The 20,801-nt window shown below is 45.9% G+C and overlaps 1 protein-coding gene across 8 annotated transcripts; it reads left to right on the forward strand.

Moving 5' to 3' along the window:
- Positions 1–5,434: 5,434 nt before the first annotated feature.
- On the forward strand, positions 5,435–11,346 carry LOC148394088 (uncharacterized). Of its 8 annotated transcripts, none has more exons than XR_015860036.1 (7): positions 5,435–6,687; positions 6,788–7,929; positions 7,993–8,115; positions 8,965–9,279; positions 9,350–9,450; positions 10,159–10,228; positions 10,486–11,346. XR_015860036.1 is itself a non-coding variant. In XM_088383706.1 (7 exons), the coding sequence occupies exons 4-7, from the start codon at positions 9,214–9,216 to the stop codon at positions 10,630–10,632; spliced, it is 384 nt and encodes a 127-aa protein (XP_088239832.1). In that variant the 5' UTR covers positions 5,567–6,687; positions 6,788–7,929; positions 7,993–9,122; positions 9,204–9,213; the 3' UTR covers positions 10,633–11,346. The 8 variants fall into 8 exon arrangements, 3 of the variants coding, with proteins under 3 accessions (XP_088239833.1, XP_088239832.1, XP_088239831.1); XR_015860035.1 differs by having other exon boundaries at positions 5,435–6,294; positions 6,578–6,687; positions 7,993–9,279; XM_088383706.1 differs by having other exon boundaries at positions 5,567–6,687; positions 7,993–9,122; positions 9,204–9,279.
- The last annotated feature ends 9,455 nt before the right edge of the window (positions 11,347–20,801 follow it).

A 20,801-nucleotide genomic window follows, 5' to 3' on the forward strand; every position in this document is an offset into this window, starting at 1 on the left:
ATGGCGGCATCATGAAAGCGAGCGCTTTGGCCCTCAAAGCGTGAATGACCGAATGACCACAGCCAAACATTATGTACAGGAAATGAAAGAGATTTCATTCTTGAATTGAAATGCTTTCTTCTTTGTCTTATAGGACATGTTCGATAATTAGCTTTCTAAGAGGCCAGCTTGTAATGGTCCATGCTTTTGCTGACTGATTAATATTTAGTTGCCCGACACTATGCAATATTTGGGGCACACATAAAAGGAAAAAAGGAGTAAAATTGTAAATGAAAGTCGGATAGTTTCCAACTCCCCCGAAAAAGTCTCAGAGTACTAACAAAATTGTATTCTTTCAAAGAAAAAAGTAATACATATGTGATAAGTATGCTAGCAATACCTATATATACTCTGCAAGTAAGGCAACACAGCAAAAAAATCCTGAGACTATAAAATACCCCTTAAATAATAAAATGTACTTATAAATAGTATTTAATATATTTTTAAAAAAGCCTGGAGATGTCCCTGTGTTTACATTTCACAAAATCCCAACTCTCCTTATTTAGCTGTTGAAATTAAGAATTGATTGGAAAATCACAATTTTATTGTCATTTCGTGCAACAGAAATGACATTCTCAAATAACATGGCCAATCCCCAAACCACTCTGCAATTGTTCCCAACAAAAAGGTATTTCTCATTGATTTCATAAAACCGCAAATCTCTTAGTATATATCTCAAGTGTCTCAGTCCATCTTTGCAAATGGTTACATAGAAGCAACCTACACTTAGCACAATGAGCGAACATTTAGCACATTTTCCAAATAAATAGATCTTCCTGATATAAATGTATTAGTAAGAGATTCCAAGTCCAGACATTGATCTCTCCAAAGCATTCATTTTGTAAGTCATATGCACAATAGTCGGTTCAATTGCCAAAATTAGTCAAGATATTCATGACAGTAATTGACAGTCTGTTGAAATTTCAACTTGTCTAACAGTAGGGGATGTGTTTGATGTGGGCGAAAAATCTACAGGCAAACAGAGAGCGGAGCACCTCGTGAAAGTGCTCTGTTGGGTCGATATAATATTTATTAGAAACTTTCTAATGTTGACTAAATATTTTACAACTATAATATGATATATGATATAATATGATATGATATGCTATAATAATATAATATAATATAATATAAATAACTCAATAAATGTCACTTCACCCCATTAAATGACTTACGTTTTGCTAAATTGAAATTCAGTTTTATCATTGCTATCATCCAGTGATGTTTTTTGTTATAGTAGCTCACAGGTCACACACTGTAAAATATCATGTGCTTTCCATTTCCATTGTGCATTCAATGCAACGCATCCCCATGACGACCTGATGGTGTCACATGTCACATGACATGAGGTCATGGCTGTCTGTCCATCTGTCTAACATTGACAGCTGACGTGCAGCCTGATTCTCTTTCCTTCTCTCTCTCTCACTGCGGCATCAGCACTTTCCCGCACGGCTTCAGCCACAACGCAATCCAAGGAGCGCTGCGTTGACCTCAGCGGTCGGGGGGTCGCGTTCCCGCTGGGAAGCTTTGAGGGGGCTGACATAAAACAGTGACGCTTAACCTCCGCAGAAATACCCACAGATCACCTGGCCGGTCTCACACGGTGCTGATGTTTAATCGTAGAACACGTGACGACATGACTTTTAGCATCAGTCGAGAAGAAAATTCAAATCCTGTATAATTATGTCAAGCCGGTTTAATTGACACAGTCAGAGAAGCACAGAGAAACATGGATTCAAAACACAACCTCAGAACTGTGAGGCAGATGTGCTAACCACTAAATCAGCATGGCACCAATAATGGACACATCCCTGATCAATATAAAGAATTCCTACACACCACACAAGAACCAGGAATGGAATCAACCAAAATGTTAAAGTGCTAATCAGGCGGAAATATGGCTTCATTTTCAGGCTGAACTTTTGTCGTCTTGGCTTGAAGTCATCAGACGCCTTTAAGGTGAGTCAGCGTGTTAGGTATGAGATGTGCCGTGATCTGCCTTGCTTGCCACGCATTTGCCCACGCTGGTGAGATTCGGTGGATGTAGAGCAGATAAACGCCCACGCGCACGCACGCACAAACGCATTATCTGGAATTTAGCACGCCAAGTGATGTTTATATAGTCACCGCAACGTTTGTGCGTCATCAACGTAGCACACTCACTAAGTGAACGGGTCGATTATTTAGATAGGGATGTGGTCAACCATGTTTATTATTTTTATCACACACACACCTTTTTTTCTCCCTTTGAATCATTTTAAGAACAGGAGGAGGAAGTGGCTTGACTTCTAAACCATGAATTGACACTCCATAAACAAGGAAAGTTTATTCTTAAGAAAATTCTGTAAACATTTTTAATAGTTTAGATTTAGAAAATTACACTGATTACATTTTTAATGTTTGAACATTTTATTTTTAAATTTTGTTACTCTAATATTAATTAATTGAAGAAATTGTTTTTCTTCATATTCATAATGTCAGGTCTACTTTTGTATCCATTTTAAACAGTCTTGATATATTATTATTTGTTTAGAAATAATCCATCATGGATTATAAAATAGTAGATGATAGAAAACAAACTCCACGTAACCATAGCAACAATTTCAATGTAAGTGTCCTTCGATAGAGAACAAACTCCACGTAACCATAGCAACTACTTCAATGCAAAAGTGACCTTTTGTCAAAAGACCTTGAATGTACAAACATCAACACCAACATGCTTGTGTTGCTTTAGCGCGTGGCCTTGACGGCAGCGTACATCTGAAACAAAATGGCCTCCAAACACAGCCACACGTCACAAGTGAGTCACAAAGACAAACGATGCCTTTACCGACCATTTTAATCATCAGCATCAGCATCAGCAACAACATTGAGGGGGAAGTGAAAGACGTGGGTAGGTTTTCGTGAACGTTTTTGGGGTTTGTGTGAGAGGTTTTTGTGTACGTTTTTGGGTGTGTAAGAGTTTTTTCGTGAGTTTTTGATGCGGGTGAGAGGTTTTTCGTATATATAGAAAATTCTTGTTGTGAGAGTAAGACATTTTTGGTGCCTGTGAGTTTTTGAGTAAACCTTGCCTGAAAGGTACAGCAATCGGCGTGAAAGTTTTATGTGGATGTGTGTGATTTATTTTCTTGTTTGAGTTTTTTGTGAAAATTAGAGATGATTGACACATTTGTGAGAAAGGTTTTTGTTTTTGTTTGGTCAGTGTGAGATATTTTTGATATGGTGTATATGGTGGGGTTTGACTGAAAGATAGAACAGTAAGATTAAAAGTTTACTAGTCTAAGTTTTTTTATGTCAGTGTGAGAGGTATGTTATTTGTGTGATTATTTGTGTGATTATTTTATATTATAATATATATATATATATATTTATATTTTATATGATTGTGAATTTTTTGTGCATATGTGAGAGGCTTTTGATGATTTTTTTGGGTATTTATTTCTGGTGAGAGTTTGTGGTGAGTGCGAGGGTTCTAGTGAAAGTGAGAGGCTTGAGGGAATTTTATGGTGTGAGAGTTTTTTGTTAAATTTTTTTGGGTGCGAGTTTTATTCGTTGTGAGAGTTTTGTGTGTGAGAGTTTATTACCGCATGTGAGAGGTAAATGTTATTTTTGTCACATCATTGCCTGCTTTTCTTGTCACTTTTATTTAACGTTGTCGGCGGCACTCCCACAGTGGTCGCGGCTTATTGCAACAATAACAAAATTAGCGCCTCTCAACGCTCCTCTCTCAGGACGTTTGGCAAAAATGTCAACATTTTTGACATTCTTGCGGACGCTTTGAGGGCTCACAAGGTTGACTGGACAAAGGAATCTGCAGCCACACACCCCAAAAGCTGTACAATTTGTAGGTTGAACAACACTTTGTGGAGAAATGAATCTCAACCAATGAAGTCACACACAAACCTTGTTTCAATCTCAGGGGGGGCAACCAATTTGCTGTTACTGTAACAGTCCTTCTAGCTGTTCATGAGAATTAAGAAATTCTACACAAAGGTCCGCTGAGAAATGATATCATCTCATCATTACAGGCTATCGTAATTTTCTGCATGCAGACTAGTTATACCAAAATTGGACCAAAGACAGCGTTACCTCATTTGTGCATGCCTTCAATCCGAGCATGTTTAGTTGTATATACAGCACACATGTTTATTATGCAAGAAGATCATTTTCATAAGCCTTCCCATCAGTAGAGGTTTCTTTCCAAAACATCCCTCTGATCAGGTCGGTGGATGAGCTGGAGCCGAAGCCAGCTGACTTCCCGAGCGAGGCGGTGGACATCCTGGACTCGTTGCCAGGCTCATTTTGACAGCCATTAATTCACACTATATACAATGGAAAATTACACATGCATATTTTTTGGAATGTGAGAAGAAACCAGAGAGAATCTGAAAACAAGGGCCTGTACCAAGATTCAAACCCAGCAGCTCTTGATGCAAGCTACGCTCCGGATTCATCCGTTCTTTCTTAATCACTGCATCGTGATAAACATCAGATTCCCGCACCAATATTGAAATAAAATATTTTTTTCAATGATCTGAACGTCATTTCGAGGCAGCATTTTACAGGTTGGCTCACTTTTGGGAAATGAAGGGCTTATAAGCTCTCTAACCTTTTTTTTTTCCTCCAAATAATTGATGTCTCCATTTTTCAAAAAGGAGCCCTCCAAGCTTCTATGTCTCAAAATTGTTATCCGTATTTTGTTTCCTTGCCTGTGTCGCGAAATCTATATTTTGTTAGTGGCACAGCACTAACACGACTCCCCGCTGAATTGACTCATTTTCATCCTCTGTTCTTCTTTCGCTGGATTTTATTGCTTTGTGACCAACGGCACACGTGGTCAGCTTGTTGTTTTGTGTTTTTTGTTGTTGTTGGTGCAGGTTTAGAGTTACACTCACAGTCATCTGAAAGCATCAGTGTAATATAACGAAGCAAACACCAGTTTATATTGGAATGGAAGTGAAGTGTTTCTGATTTTAAGAAGAAAAGGGCAATTTTCATGATGTCAGGAAGTATATACTGTATATATATGTATCTATGCAATAAAAGCCAGTGATTTTTAATATATGAGTGCATATGCGTGTGGAGAAAAGACATTGCTGCGGTGCTAATAAGGAGTCAACGTGAGAGCATTTTGGCAACCTCCTGACAGACAACCACCTCCTTGCTTGCCACACTTCTTTCTATTCCCTCTGCCGTCTTTGTCTGGCATGTGAATCCATTTTAAGATCAGGGCTGAGCACCCTGTGGCGTGACGGTCATACGTGCATCAACTATTCATTTCAGAAAATCTACATGAAACCTCAAAAAGTCCAATGGTTTGGTATGATTTGTGTTACAGCTATCCTGAATTCGCTAAAGGTTAATAAATCGGTTGGTCCTATTGATAGGGTATCCATCCAAACATGTTGGGTGTTCAAAGTTTCATCGGATAGTCCGAAGCAACCCTTTCCACAGTAGTCACCATGACAGGCGACCACCTGGCGGCGTCAGTGTGCGGAGCGCCGTTGGACGACCAGGAGAAGAAGATTTGAATTGCCGGATGTGACGTCAGGGCTTTCGGTAAATTGAAGACAGGTGTGCTCAAGGGGAGTTATCATATGCAGGTGCCACCGAGCGCGTGGCGGCGTACGGTTTCTCAGGTAAGCTAGCAAATGTTTGTCGTCTCCTGCCGTTTTTTACGACGGACGCCGTGTTTGTTGCACGATTTTCGCGCTCAAGGGGAGTTCTCAACTGCAGGTGCCACCGAGCGCGTGGCATTTTCTCAGGTAAGGGAGCAAATGTTTGTCGTTTCTTGCCGTCTCTCACGACGGACGCCATGTTTGTTTGTTGGAGGAGTTTCACACGGCGACTGTAGGCGTCGAAGTTAACTGGAGACCGCAAGGAGAGTTTTCAAATCGGCCCCAAAATGTGTGCTTTGTTGCCTTTTCTCACAAGCCTTTTTTTTGTTGTTGTTTGTCGCAGGACTGTCTACTCTCGTGACTCGGCAACGTCACGTGTTTGTCTGACTATAGGAAATGTTAGTTTGACTCTAGTCAACTAAACCATTATTTTATTATTTTATATTATGCGTGTGCCATTTCCGTGTCATGCAAACTGGTGAATGTAACGAATATGTTACGTCATGTCCAAATCGGACCAAATCCATTCAAAGATGGCGCCCGCCCGCTCTCGTTCCGTTACGCAACAAGCCTTTGCGCGGGGGTTATTTTCTCCCGTTTTGGACGCCGCCAATCTGGATCATCTGTCTAATGTGAGGTGAGTTGTAGATGATGAAATTAAAATATGAATTATAATCTTGAATAATTCTCATAATTTACTACAATGTAATGATTATATTTTTTTCAAATGTAAAACTCTTCTTAGAATGTATAAATTTAAAGTATTAACAATAATTTTGATAAATTATCATAACTTACTACAATATGATTTTTTTTTTTTTCGAATGTAAAACTCCTAGTATGTATAATTGTTGGTAAAAAATCATGCAATTGGCACTCAATGTCTATTTTTGTTGCAGTAATTTGCTTGTCTTTTGTAGCACTAAAAAGGCCGTCCAGCCAGCATCCTTCTATACAAAGCAAGCAGGAGGCTCTTGAGGAGCCCTTTCAGTGATGTTGAAGACACTGAGGAAGAGTCGTCCTAAATCAGGTGAAAACCTGTTTTTGTCAAGTTTCAGCTTCCCAACACACAATGGTTGTCGAGTTTTAGCGTCCCAGCACACATTTAATGGCTGTCTGTGTTTTTGTAGGCTGCAAGAGGACCCGAATGGGATAAGTATAATTCCATATGAGAAGGCGCAATGGCCTATCCAAAGGCGCAATGGCCTATCCAAAGGCGCAATGGCCTATCCAAAGGCGCAATGGCCTATCCAAAGGAGCAATGGCCTATCCAAAGGAGCAATGGCCTATCCAAAGGAGCAATGGCCTATCCAAAGGAGCAATGGCCTATCCAAAAGAGCAATGGCCTATCCAAAGGAGCAATGGCCTATCCAAAGGAGCAATGGCCTATCCAAAGGAGCAATGGCCTATCCAAAGGAGCAATGGCCTATCCAAGGGAGCAATGGCCTATCCAAGGGAGCAATGGCCTATCCAAAGGAGCAATGCTATATCAAGTCAAGAATCAAGCAGCACGCTGCAAAAGTCAACATGTGCGGATCATGTGCCCAGGAGGGGGCAGTGTGGTTGCCTTTGGTTATGGGTGCACGACGGAAAGGTTGCAGGTGTGGCCAGTGTTTGGGGGTCTGACGGTTGGTCTTGCTTAAGAGGTTGTGGCTTATCTGGATCCAGCGGTGTCTTGCGCTTGGCTGCCATTGACGGCTCACTTGGGGGAGGACGTGGTGACTTGGTTGGAAACAAAACTGAACTTTGACGCGGAGCCCAATGTCCAATCTTGCCATATGACTTGTACCATTTAGTGTCTTTTTCTAACCTGCCACTGTCATGCTTGCTGCGTTCTTTGTTCTCCCCCATCGGTGTAGGGCGGCGTTGGAGCGAGCTGATCCCGAATGTCCAATTTTGCAATTTGACTTGTACCATTTTGTCTTTTTCTAACCTGCCACTGTTGCACTTCATCTAACCCTAACCTACCACCACTGTGGTACTTACGTTCTTTGTTCTCCCCTAGGTGTAGGACAGCATTGGAGCGAGATGGTAACATTTTGTCTTTTTCTAACCTACCACTGTCGTGCTTGATCTAAGCTGTGTGTCCTTTGTTCTCTAGGTGTAGGGGGCGGTGTTTGGGCGAGCCGGTCCACGAGGAAGACGTAATGATGCGAGCAGCGCCCAACTCATTGCATGTTCTGCCATTTGCAGGCCGGACGCAAAAGGGGGGGGCGCACGGCCCGATCCGACCCGGCGACGATCACCAATAGTAGCTAGCCGCTGTGATCAAGTAAGCAAGTGACCGACAACTTGGGGTGCTCTTTGAGTTTCTAACATTTGTTTGTTTCTGCAGATGGCGACCGGGATGTGACACGATCTGATCAGAGGTGAACGGACCGCTGTGGCATTGCTCTGAAGTCGCCGAGTTTTGAGGGAGACCCGCTTCCCTGGAGGCGTCGACCTGCGCAGCTTCAACGTGTGAAATGATTTATTTATTTATTTTTTTTAATTACACCAGCGGTGTCCCAATGTCTGCTTGAGGGCTGCATACTGAAACAAATTCAGCATTCTTTAACGCAAATTCATTAAATCAATCACGAAACGTTGCCATTGATATTTAGTGCTACAAAGCAGTGTTGTGTTGATTCGTGTGGTGTGTTGATCAAGTTGCCCCGAGGCTGCCATTTGGACACCAATGATGACGTGTGTAGGGCTGCACGTGTATTGGAAAACTGCCATATGGTGGTCTAGGTTATTGACATGCACTTTAAGACAGCTGATTTTTTTTCCAGGTCTCAAATGAAACACGTTTTCTTGCCTAACTATTTGTAATGAGTTAAGACGATAAGTCATTGATGTAAGTTAAAGTTAACTAATCTAACTGATCTCATTGCGATCAAATAGTTAACCTCCATCCAAGAATTTTGCACAACTTGCCTCAATGCAGTGGTCTGGCCCAATACTGCCATATCATTGATTTTCCAAAATGTTGTGCAGCCCTCATTGAGTGCCAAACGCGCAGCGACGGCAAGCGCAAGCGACCGCGCAGCGACGCCAAGCGACCGCGCAGCGAAGCCAAGCGCAAGCGACTGCAAGCGCAAGCGACCGCGCAGCGACGCCAAGCGACCGCGCAGCGACGGCAAGCGCAAGCGACCGCGCAAGCGACTGCAAGCGCAAGCGACCGCGCAAGCGACGGCAAGCGACTGCGCAAGCGACTGCGCAAGCGACGGCAAGCGCAAGCGACGGCAAGCGCAAGCGACGGCAAGCGCAAGCGACGGCAAGCGCAAGCGACGGCGCAGCGAGACTTTTGTGCTTGTCTTGCAAGGTGGAAGAGACGATGTATGAAACGAAGAGCCGGTGGACGGAGGCCACCAGACCCGCGATTGGTGAGCCGGTTGCAAAGGAAGGAATCACCCAAAGAAAGCAGTCGCCAAGTGTTGAAGAGGAGCCTGACGCATGACTGGCCAAGGCTGGCCAGAGGCGGTGACATGGCAATCCAATCTGCAAGCGTAGTGTACACACTTGTTGGTTTTAATTTGATTTCCTTATTTTTCTGCCTTTCAGCTGGCAGCGGATGGGGCGAGCGCCAGCCTGCACCGAGAGGGACTGGGCTGCACCCACAAGACCAGGGAGGGGGCAGGTAATGAGTACGTTGACAGAAGTGAACCGCATGCAACTGAGTGCCGTTTGTCTTTTTGCACTTGTGCGAGGTGAAAGTCGAGTCTAACACCGGCCGGAGCAGACCCGGACCTTGGCCCGTGACGAGCGGCCCACACAAGACTGATGGGTGCAGATGCAGCCAGCGTTCCGGGTGAGTATGACTTTGTTTTTTCTTTTGTGCTTTCCCTACCCCTGTCTGTTTGAATAGGGTAACTTGTAGCACGCACGGGCATTTGGGTTGCTGTGACCCTCTAGATATGAATTGGCAAAGTAGACAGCCCCTGCCTCTCTCCCTGCCCCCCCCCCCCCTCTCTCTCTCTCTCGCTCTCTTTCTCCAATGTGCCCGGCAGTACCTGCATGGCCTGGTGCACTCAGGATGGAACGTGGCTATACCTTGCCCTTTGTGGAATACCAGGGTATAATGTCTGCCAGACTGGGTCCCAGTGTCGTCGACGGTGTCGAGGACAAGGAGATTCTCCGTGACGCTCTCCGTGACGTCACGTTTTCCTCTATTTTTCCTCTAGGGGCCAAGCCAGCTCTACTCAGGGGGAACTGGCCGGTTGCGCTTAAGTGCGCACCAAAGCCTTTTTTCATCTCCTCTCGCTCCCTCCCTCCCTCCCTCCCTCCCTCCCTCCCTCCCTCCCTCCCTCCCTCCCTCCCTCCCTCCCTCCCTCCCTTTTTGTAAGGGGTTAAACATTTCATAACCCGGATCGCTCCAATGCGGGAGGGCCGTATGAGACATGCGCCAGCCCGTGCATGCCGCTAGTTACCTGATTCAAACTTACCTTAGTCAAGGTTGGGGGGGTGGTAGTGGAATTTTTCCCCTTGCCAAAACCAACACAATATGTCTGCCTTTCAGGATTGCTGGGGCACTGGATCGGACGAGTGCCTTCACAGAGAGGGACTGGACAGGACCGCGGGACCAGAGGGTAATAATAAAAAACTTTATTTGCAGAGCACCTTTCACACAAGAAATGCAGCTCAAAGCACTTTACAACAATGAAAGAAATTATAATCATCGAATTCTTCATATAGGAACAGACATAAAAAGAAAACAAAAACATTCATGTATGCATACGCAATTAATAAAGGGAGCTTAGAATAGGAGCAAGCTTTAATAGACAGGTAATGAGCACGTCCACAGAAGTGAACCGCATGCAACAGAGTGCCGTTTTTCTTTTTGCAGTGGCACGAGGTGGAGGATGAGTCCAAACGTCGAATACCGGCCGGTGGGGGGAGCCAACCTTCGCCCGTGATGAGCGGCCGACACGAGACGGACGGGTGCGGATGCGGCGAGGCCAAAGCGCCCAGCCAGCATTTAAGGAGAGTATGACTGCGTTTTTCCTTTTGTCCTTTCTTTCCTTACCATCCCTCCACTTTTTCACTGGGTGTGCACACTGGCTATCTGCATGATGCCTCTTTCTCTCTCTCTCAGCGCCGCGTCATTTTGCAATATTGTTGTTTTACTGTTTTTTTAATCATGAAATGAACTGTTTGTACTGTAATTGTGTGTGTGTACCACTGAACTGCAATTAAACTGTGAACTGAATTCAAGTGGTCCATTTTAAACATTGGCATTGGCAGGCTATCGTGCATACAAACTGGAATCATTTGAGACATTCTCAATGACAAGACAATTGTAAAGTTAGGCTGAAACAAAATTGACTTAAATATGCAGTGTCAGGCTTTTTATTTATTTTTTTAACTACACAAAGAAAAGCGGCATGCATTCTAAATTGTTGACAAAAGCCAAGTAGCCAGACACCGACAGATGCAAACGACAAGTGTACAAACGGTCTCTGTTGCGATCAGTAAGTCATCTTTGGCAACCCTGCTTTAAAATGGCCACCGAACTCAGAATCTTGCAGAATGTTGGTGCATTTTTCTGTAAGAGTAAAAGCTGTTATTTGTATCCAGTCAGAGCCATTTTTTGGTTAGTTTTGAATCGTCATGCATCATGTGGGCATTCTTGTGAATAAAATCAACAGTGGTGTGTTTGCTTCCTGTTGGTGGTCTTGTAAATAAAGTCAACTTTGGTGTCAGTCATCATTCGCGAGGTGCCTCAATCGATGGTGCATCTCTTGAATGTGGAACTTATTGCATGTTTTGTTACAGGGCTTGATGTCTTCATTGGCTGTTTGACTACAAAAAAGGCTGTTGCTGTCCAGTCCCGGTTGCTCCTACAGTCAATTGAATTTATAAACATAGCGTGCAACTTCCAGGACCTTAGCTTTCAATTCAAAGCAGAGTTGCTAAACTGCACGGCCAGCCTCGGCACATGTACTGGGTGGTACCACCCAGTTCAGAGTGAAGTAAAGGCCAGAATGTTCTTATTCATACCGGCATCCTTATGAAATTGACCATATCAGAAAGGCTACATGAATTCCAAGTGCTGCCACCGAGTAGCAGCATATTTGCCTCAACCTGTCTGATGCTGGGTCAATGCGATGCACCTTTCGTTGTTTTGCCCAAAACAACCTAAGAAATAAAGTACTGCCGTTATCTCGCCAGTGTGCATGTGTGTTCAAAGTACAAAACTCATTTGCGTGATAGAAGTCTAAACCACATGCTAGATATTTGCCTCAACCTGTCTGATGCTCTATTTAACTGTATGCGATAATTTTTAACAATTTTAATCATTTAAATTTTTAAGTACATTACAAATGATAGGCGCCCCAATTGGACAGCTGGGTCAATGTGACCCGTCTTTTGCGGTTTGTTCTGCCCAAAGCAACCTAACAAATACACATAAGTACTGCCGCTATCTCTCCAATGTGTGTGTCTCTAAAATGTACAAAGCAAGCAAATTCATTTGCATAATAAACTTCCAAACCACATGCTAAAAAATATTCATGTGATGCAGAAAGTCTTCTGTAGCTTGCTAAGATTTGCCAATTTGAGCAATGCCGTATCCGAACCCGAGGCTGGGGGTTGCCCGTCCATGTGCCTAATCGCTCGGCATTGATACATCAGCAATGTCATGTCAAGTTTATTTGTATAGCCCTAAATCACAAACAGTCTCAAAGGGCTTCACATAGACAAAAATTGACAATTATTCTCAAAGCATCCCCTGATCTTAAGCTCCCAATGCTTCTTTCTAGGTCTCCTCATGTCCTCAGCACTGCAAACTTTTGTGCCGGTACACCATATGAAGTAAATGACGGAATATGTTTGTTTTTTTACATCTCCTCGAATGTGTATCAAGCATACCAGATGGTGTTTTAGAACAGCCTAGAATGTTAAGTTACAAAAAGTTTAAAAAAACTTACTAAAGTTCTAAAAAGTTATTGATTATATATTTGCTCCAAGGAGGGAGTATTGACAAACGTCACCTCCTTCATAGTCTGCGCATTGTTGTGTGCTTCGCGGCGCGGTGTAGACAGCGGGGGGGTAGTGGGCGCAGGCAGCAGGGGTGGGGAATCGAACCCTGGATCTCAGGTGTTCGAGCGCAGCGACGGAGCCACTCGCCAAGCGCGGCGAGCTCGGCAGTGACCCCGCTTTCACTTCGAGTCATTCTTACACGTTCAGTATTGCGCTCCGCGCGCGCTGGGTAAGTACAATAGAGACCTGGCGGCCGCTGGCTGTCGTGTCACACTGGCCGACTGGTTCGTGACACGGCCTCGTGCCCCGTACGACCCTGGTTCGATCCCAGTGATGGGAACTTTCTCCAGGCCCACTTTTGTAAGCGTCTGAATACATGCATATAGGTTGCATGTCGACGCATTTATTTATGTATGAACACCCAGTGTGGCCCCGCCCGCAAGTGGGCGGGGCGATGCAGCTGGCCCCGCCCCCATCGAAATGGCCCGGCCCCCTGCCCTACAAAAAGACAGTAGGGCAGGGGGTGGGGCGAAGCCCCGCCCCCTGCCCTACAAAAAGACAGTAGGGTAGGGGGCGGGGCGAAGCCCCGCCCCCTACCCCATCAAAAGACAATTAAAAGTGTATTGAAAGACAGTAGGGTAGGGGGCGGGGCTTCGCCCCGCCCCCTACCCTACTGTCTTTATATATACTGTATATATATATATATACAGTATATATATACTGTATATATATACAGTATATATATATACAGTATATACTGTATATATATACAGTATATATATATACAGTATGTACAGTATATATATATATACAGTATATATATATATATACTGTATATATATACTGTATATATATTTACTGTGTATATATATACTGTATATATATATATACTGTATATATAAAGACAGTAGGGTAGGGGGCGGGGCTTCGCCCCGCCCCCTACCCTACTGTCTTTCAATACACTTTTAATTGTCTTTTGATGGGGTAGGGGGCGGGGCTTCGCCCCGCCCCCTACCCTACTGTCTTTTTGTAGGGCAGGGGGCGGGGCTTCGCCCCACCCCCTGCCCTACTGTCTTTTTGTAGGGCAGGGGGCCGGGCCATTTCGATGGGGGCGGGGCCAGCTGCATCGCCCCGCCCACTTGCGGGCGGGGCCACACTGGGTGTTCATACATAAATAAATGCGTCGACATGCAACCTATATGCATGTATTCAGACGCTTACAAAAGTGGGCCTGGAGAAAGTTCCCATCACTGGGATCGAACCAGGGTCGTACGGGGCACGAGGCCGTGTCACGAACCAGTCGGCCAGTGTGACACGACAGCCAGCGGCCGCCAGGTCTCTATTGTACTTACCCAGCGCGCGCGGAGCGCAATACTGAACGTGTAAGAATGACTCGAAGTGAAAGCGGGGTCACTGCCGAGCTCGCCACGCTTGGCGAGTGGCTCCGTCGCTGCGCTCGAACACCTGAGATCCAGGGTTCGATTCCCCACCCCTGCTGCCTGCGCCGCCTGCGCCGCCTGCGCCGCCTGCGCCCCCTGCTGCCTGCGCCGCCTGCGCCCACTACCCCCCCCCCCCCCCCCCCCCCCCCCCCGCTGTCTACACCGCGCCGCGAAGCACACAACAATGCGCAGACTATGAAGGAGGTGACGTTTGTCAATACTCCCTCCTTGGAGCAAATATATAATCAATAACTTTTTAGAACTTTAGTAAGTTTTTTTAAACTTTTTGTAACTTAACATTCTAGGCTGTTCTAAAACACCATCTGGTATGCTTGATACACATTCGAGGAGATGTAAAAAAACAAACATATTCCGTCATTTACTTCATATGGTGTACCGGCACAAAAGTTTGCAGTGCTGAGGACATGAGGAGACCTAGAAAGAAGCATTGGGAGCTTAAGATCAGGGGATGCTTTGAGAATAATTGTCAATTTTTGTCTATGTGAAGCCCTTTGAGACTGTTTGTGATTTAGGGCTATACAAATAAACTTGACATGACATTGCTGATGTATCAATGCCGAGCGATTAGGCACATGGACGGGCAACCCCCAGCCTCGGGTTCGGATACGGCATTGCTCAAATTGGCAAATCTTAGCAAGCTACAGAAGACTTTCTGCATCACATGAATATTTTTTAGCATGTGGTTTGGAAGTTTATTATGCAAATGAATTTGCTTGCTTTGTACATTTTAGAGACACACACATTGGAGAGATAGCGGCAGTACTTATGTGTATTTGTTAGGTTGCTTTGGGCAGAACAAACCGCAAAAGACGGGTCACATTGACCCAGCTGTCCAATTGGGGCGCCTATCATTTGTAATGTACTTAAAAATGTAAATGATTAAAATTGTTAAAAATTATCACATAGTTAAATAGAGCATCAGACAGGTTGAGGCAAATATCTAGCATGTGGTTTAGACGTCTATCATGCAAATGAGTTTGTTTTGTACTTTTGACACACATGCACACTGGCGAGATAACGGCAGTACTTTTTCTTAGGTTGTTTTGGGCAAAACAACGAAAGGTGCATCGCATTGACAGGTTGAGACAATCAGACAGACCATCAGACAGGTTGAGGCAAATATGATGCTACTCGGTGGCAGCACTTGGAATTCATCTAGCCTTTCTGATATGGTCAATTTCATAAAGATGCCGGTATGAATAAGAACACTCTGGCCTTTACTTCACTCTGAACTGGGTGGTACCACCCAGCACATGTACCGAGGCTGGCCGTGTAGTTACGCAACTGCTTTGAATTGAAAGCTAAGGTCCTGGAAGTTATACGCTGTGTTTATAAATTCAATTGACTATAGCAGCAACCTGGACTGGACAGCAACAGCCTTTTTTGTAGTCTGACAGCCAACGAAGATATCAAGCCCTGTAACAAAACATGCAATAAGTTTCACATTCAAGAGATGCACCATCGATTGAGGCACATCGCGAATGATGACTGACACCAAAGTTGACTTTATTTACAAGACCACCAACAGGAAGCAAACACACCACTGTTGATTTTATTCACAAGAATGCCCACATGATGCATGACGATTCAAAACAAACCAAAAAATGGCTGACTAGATTTAAATAACAGCTTTTACTCATACCGAAAAATGTACCAACATTCTGCAAGATTCTGATTTCGGTGGCCATTTTAAAGCTGGGTTGCCAAAGATGACTTATTGATCGCAACAGAGACCGTTTGTACGCTTGTCGTTTGCATCTATGGGTGTCTGGCTACTTGGCTTTTGTCAACAATTTAGAATGCATCCAGCTTTTCTTTGTGTCGTTAAAAAAATAAATAAAAAGCCTGACACTGCATATTTAACAAGTCAATTTTGTTTCAGCCTAACCTTACAATTGTCTTGTCATTGAGAATGTCTCAAATGATTCCAGTTTGTATGCACGATAGACTGCCAATGCCAATGTTTAAAATGGACCACTTGAATTCAGTTCACAGTTTAATTCAGGTTCAGAGGTACACACACACACACACACACACACACACACAATTACAGTACAAACAGTTCATTTCATGATTAAAAAAACAACAATATTGCAAAATGACGCAGCGCTGAGAGAGAAAGAAAGAGGCATCATGCAGATAGCCAGTGTGCACACCCAGTGAAAAAGTGGAGGGAGGGAGGGAGGGAAGGAAAGAAAGGACAAAAGAAAATACGCAGTCATACTCTCCTTAAATGCTGGCTGGGCGCTTTGCCCTCGCCGCATCCGCACCCGTCCGTCTCGTGTCGGCCGCTCATCACGGGCGAAGGTCGGCCGATGGTTGGCTCCTCCCCGCCTGGCCGGTATTCGACGTTTGGACTCATCCTCCGCCTCGTGCCACTGCAAAAAGAAAAACGGCACTGTTGCATGCGGTTCACTTCTGTGGACGTACTCATTACCTATCTATTAAAGCTTGCCCCTACTTTAAGCTCCCTTTATTAATTGCGTATGCATCCATGAATGTTTTTGTTTTCTTTTTATGTCTGTTCCTATACGAAGAATTCAATGCTTATAATTTCTTTCTTTGTTGTAAAGTGCTTTGAGCTGCATTTTTTGTATGAAAGGTGCTCTACAAATAAAGTTTTTTATTATTACCCTCTGGTCTCGCGGTGGTCCTGTCCAGTCCCTCTTTGTGCAGGCACTCGTCCGATCCACTGCCCCAGCAATCCTGAAAGGCAGACATTGCGGTGGTTTTGGCAAGGGGGAAAATTCCACTAGCACCCCCCCCCCTTGACTAAGGTAAGTTTGAATCAGGTAACTAGCGGCACGCACGGGCTAGCGCATGTCTCATGCGGCCCTCCCGCATTGGAGCGATCCGGGTTATGAAATGTTTAACCCCTTACAAAAAGGGAGGGAGGGGGGGAGGGAGGGAGAGAGTGAGATGAGATGAGAAGAGGCTTTGGTGCGCACTTAAGCGCAACCGGCCAGTTCCACCTGAGTAGAGCTGGCTTGGCCCCGAGAGAGGAAAAAAGGGAAAACGTGACGTCGCGGAGAGCGTCACGGAGAATCTCCTCGTCCTCGACACCGTCGACGACACTGGGACCCAGGCAGGCAGACATTATACCCTGGTATTCCACAAAGGGCAAGATATAGCCACGTTCCACCCTGAGTGCACCAGGCCATGCAGGTACTGCCGGGCGCGTTGGAGAAAGAGAGCGAGAGAGAGCGAGAGAGAGCGAGAGAGAGAGAGAGAGAGAGAGAGACCGAGAGAGAGCGAGAGAGAGCGAGGGAGAGAGGCAGGGGGTGTCTACTTTGCCAATTCGTATCCCGAGGGTCACAGCAACCCAAATGCCCGTGCGTGCTACTAGTTACCCTATTCAAACAGACAGGAGTAGGGAAAGCACAAAAGAAACAAAGTCATACTCCCCCGAAACGCTGGCTGCATCTGCACCCATCAGTCTCGTGTGGGCTGCTCGTCACGGGTCAAGGTCCGGGTCTGCTCCGGCCGGTGTTGGACTCGTCCTCCGCCTCGCACAAGTGCAAAAAGAGAAACGGCACTCAGTTGCATGCGGCTCACTTTTGTCAACGTACTCATTACCTGCCCCCTCCCTGGTCTTGTGGGTGCAGCCCAGTCCCTCTCGGTGCAGGCTGGCGCTCGTCCCATCCGCCGCCCCGGCAACCCTGAACAGCAGACAAATAAGGAAATCAAATTAAAACAAGTGTGTTGCATATTGGATTGCCATGTCACCACCTCTGGCCAGCTTGGCCAGTAATGCATCAGGCTCCTCTTCAACACTTGGCGACTGCTTTCTTTGGGTGATTCCTTCCTTTGCACCCCGCTCACCAATCGCGGGTTTGGTGGCCTCCGTCCACCGGCTCTGTGTTTCATACATCGTGTCTTCCACCTTGCAAGACAAGCACAAAAGTCTCGCTGCGCCGTCGCTTGCGCTTGCCGTCGCTTGCGCTTTCCGTCGCTTGCGCAGTCGCTTGCGCTTGCCGTCGCTGCGCGGTCGCTTGCGCTTGCCGTCGCTGCGCGGTCGCTTGCAGTCGCTGCGCGGTCGCTTGCGCTTGCAGTCGCTGCGCGGTCGCTTGCGCTTGCAGTCGCTGCGCGGTCGCTTGCGCTTGCAGTCGCTGCGCGGTCGCTTGCGCTTGCAGTCGCTGCGCGGTCGCTTGCCGTCGCTGCGCGTTTGGCACTCAATGAGGGCTGCACAATATTTTGGAAAATCAATGATATGGCAGTATTGGGCCAGACCACTGCATTGAGGCAAGTTGTGCAAAATTCTTGGATGGAGGTTAACTATTTGATCGCAATGAGATCAGTTAGATTAGTTAACTTTAACTTACATCAATGACTTATCGTCTTAATTCATTACAAATAGTTAGGCAAGAAAATGTGTTTCATTTGAGACATGAAAAAAAAAATCTTTTCTGTCTTAAAGTGCATGTCAATAACCTAGACCACCATATGGCAGTTTTCCAATACACGTGCAGCCCTACACATGTCACCATTGGTGTCCAAATGGCAGCCTTGGGGCAACTTGATCAACACACCACACGCCTGAACACGCCACTGCTTTGTAGCACTAAATATTAATGGCAACATTCCGTGATTGATTGAATGAATTTGCGTCAAAGAATTCTGAATTTGTTTCAGTATGCAGCCCTCAAGCAGACATTAGGACACCGCTGGTGTAATTTAAAAAAAAAAAAAAAATAAATAATCCATTTCACACGTTGAAGCTGCGCAGGTCGACGCCTCCAGGGAAACGGGTCTCCCTCAGAACTCGGCGACTTCAGAGCGATGCCACAGCGGTCCGTTCACCTCTGATCAGATCGTGTCACATCCCGGTGGCCATCTGCAGAAACAGAAACAAATGTTAGAAACTCAAAGAGCACCCCAAGTTGTCGGTCACTTGCTTACTTGATCACAGCGGCGAGCTACTATTGGTGAGAGTCGCCCGGTCGGATCGGGCTGTGCGCCCCCCCCTTTTGCGTCCGGCCTGCAAACGGCAGAACATGCAATGAGTTGGGCGCTGCTCGCATCATTACGTCTTCCTCGTGGACCGGCTCGCCCAAACACCGCCCCCTACACCTAGAGAACAAAGGACACACAGCTTAGATCAAGCACGACAGTGGTAGGTTAGAAAAAGAGAAAATGTTACCGTCTCGCTCCAATGCTGTCCTACACCTAGGGGAGAACAAAGAACGCAAGTACCACAGTGGTGGTAGGTTAGATGAAGTGCAACAGTGGCAGGTTAGAAAAAGACAAAATGGTATAAGTCAAATTGCAAAATTGGACATTCGGGATCGGCTCGCTCCAACGCCGCCCTACACCGATGGGGGAGAACAAAGAACGCAGCAAGCACGACAGTGGCAGGTTAGAAAAAGACACAAAATGGTACAAGTCATATGACAAGCTTGGACATTGGGCTCCGCGTCAAAGTTCAGTTTTGTCTCCATCCAAGACACCACGTCCTCCCCCAAGTGAGCCGTCAATGGCAACCAAGCACAAGACACCGCTGGATCCAGATAAGCCACAACCTCTTAAGCAAGACCAACCGTCAGACCCCCAAACACTGTCCACACCTGCAACCTTTCCGTCGTGCACCCATAACCAAAGGCAACCACACTGCCCCCTCCTGGGCACATGAGCCGCACATGTTGACTTTTGCAGCGTTCTGCTTGATTCTTGACTTGATATGACATTGCTCCTTTGGATAGGGCATTGCTCCTTTGGATAGGGCATTGCTCCTTTGGATAGGGCATTGCTCCTTTGGATAGGGCATTGCTCCTTTGGATAGGCCACTGCTCCTTTGGATAGGCCACTGCTCCTTTGGATAGGCCACTGCTCCTTTGGATAGGCCACTGCTCCTTTGGATAGGCCACTGCTCCTTTGGATAGGCCACTGCTCCTTTGGATAGGCCACTGCTCCTTTGGATAGGCCACTGCTCCTTTGGATAGGCCACTGCTCCTTTGGATAGGCCACTGCTCCTTTGGATAGGCCACTGCTCCTTTGGATAGGCCACTGCTCCTTTGGATAGGCCACTGCTCCTTTGGATAGGCCACTGCTCCTTTGGATAGGCCACTGCTCCTTTGGATAGGCCACTGCTCCTTTGGATAGGCCACTGCTCCTTTGGATAGGCCACTGCTCCTTTGGATAGGCCACTGCTCCTTTGGATAGGCCACTGCTCCTTTGGATAGGCCACTGCTCCTTTGGATAGGCCACTGCTCCTTTGGATAGGCCACTGCTCCTTTGGATAGGCCACTGCTCCTTTGGATAGGCCACTGCTCCTTTGGATAGGCCACTGCTCCTTTGGATAGGCCACTGCTCCTTTGGATAGGCCACTGCTCCTTTGGATAGGCCACTGCTCCTTTGGATAGGCCATTGCTCCTTTGGATAGGCCATTGCTCCTTTGGATAGGCCATTGCGCCTTTGGATAGGCCATTGCGCCTTTGGATAGGCCATTGCGCCTTTGGATAGGCCATTGCGCCTTTGGATAGGCCATTGCGCCTTTGGATAGGCCATTGCGCCTTCTCATATGGAATTATACTTATCCCATTCGGGTCCTCTTGCAGCCTACAAAAACACAGACAGCCATTAATTGTGTGCTGGGACGCTAAAACTCGACAACCATTGTGTGTTGGGAAGCTGAAACTTGACAAAAACAGGTTTTCACCTGATTTAGGACGACTCTTCCTCAGTGTCCTCAACATCACTGAAAGGGCTCCTCAAGAGCCTCCTG

The sequence above is a fragment of the Syngnathus floridae genome, chromosome 8 (assembly GCF_059516105.1).
Source record: "Syngnathus floridae isolate MCC-2025c chromosome 8, RoL_Sflo_1.0, whole genome shotgun sequence".
NCBI classification, from domain to species: Eukaryota; Metazoa; Chordata; class Actinopteri; order Syngnathiformes; family Syngnathidae; genus Syngnathus; species Syngnathus floridae.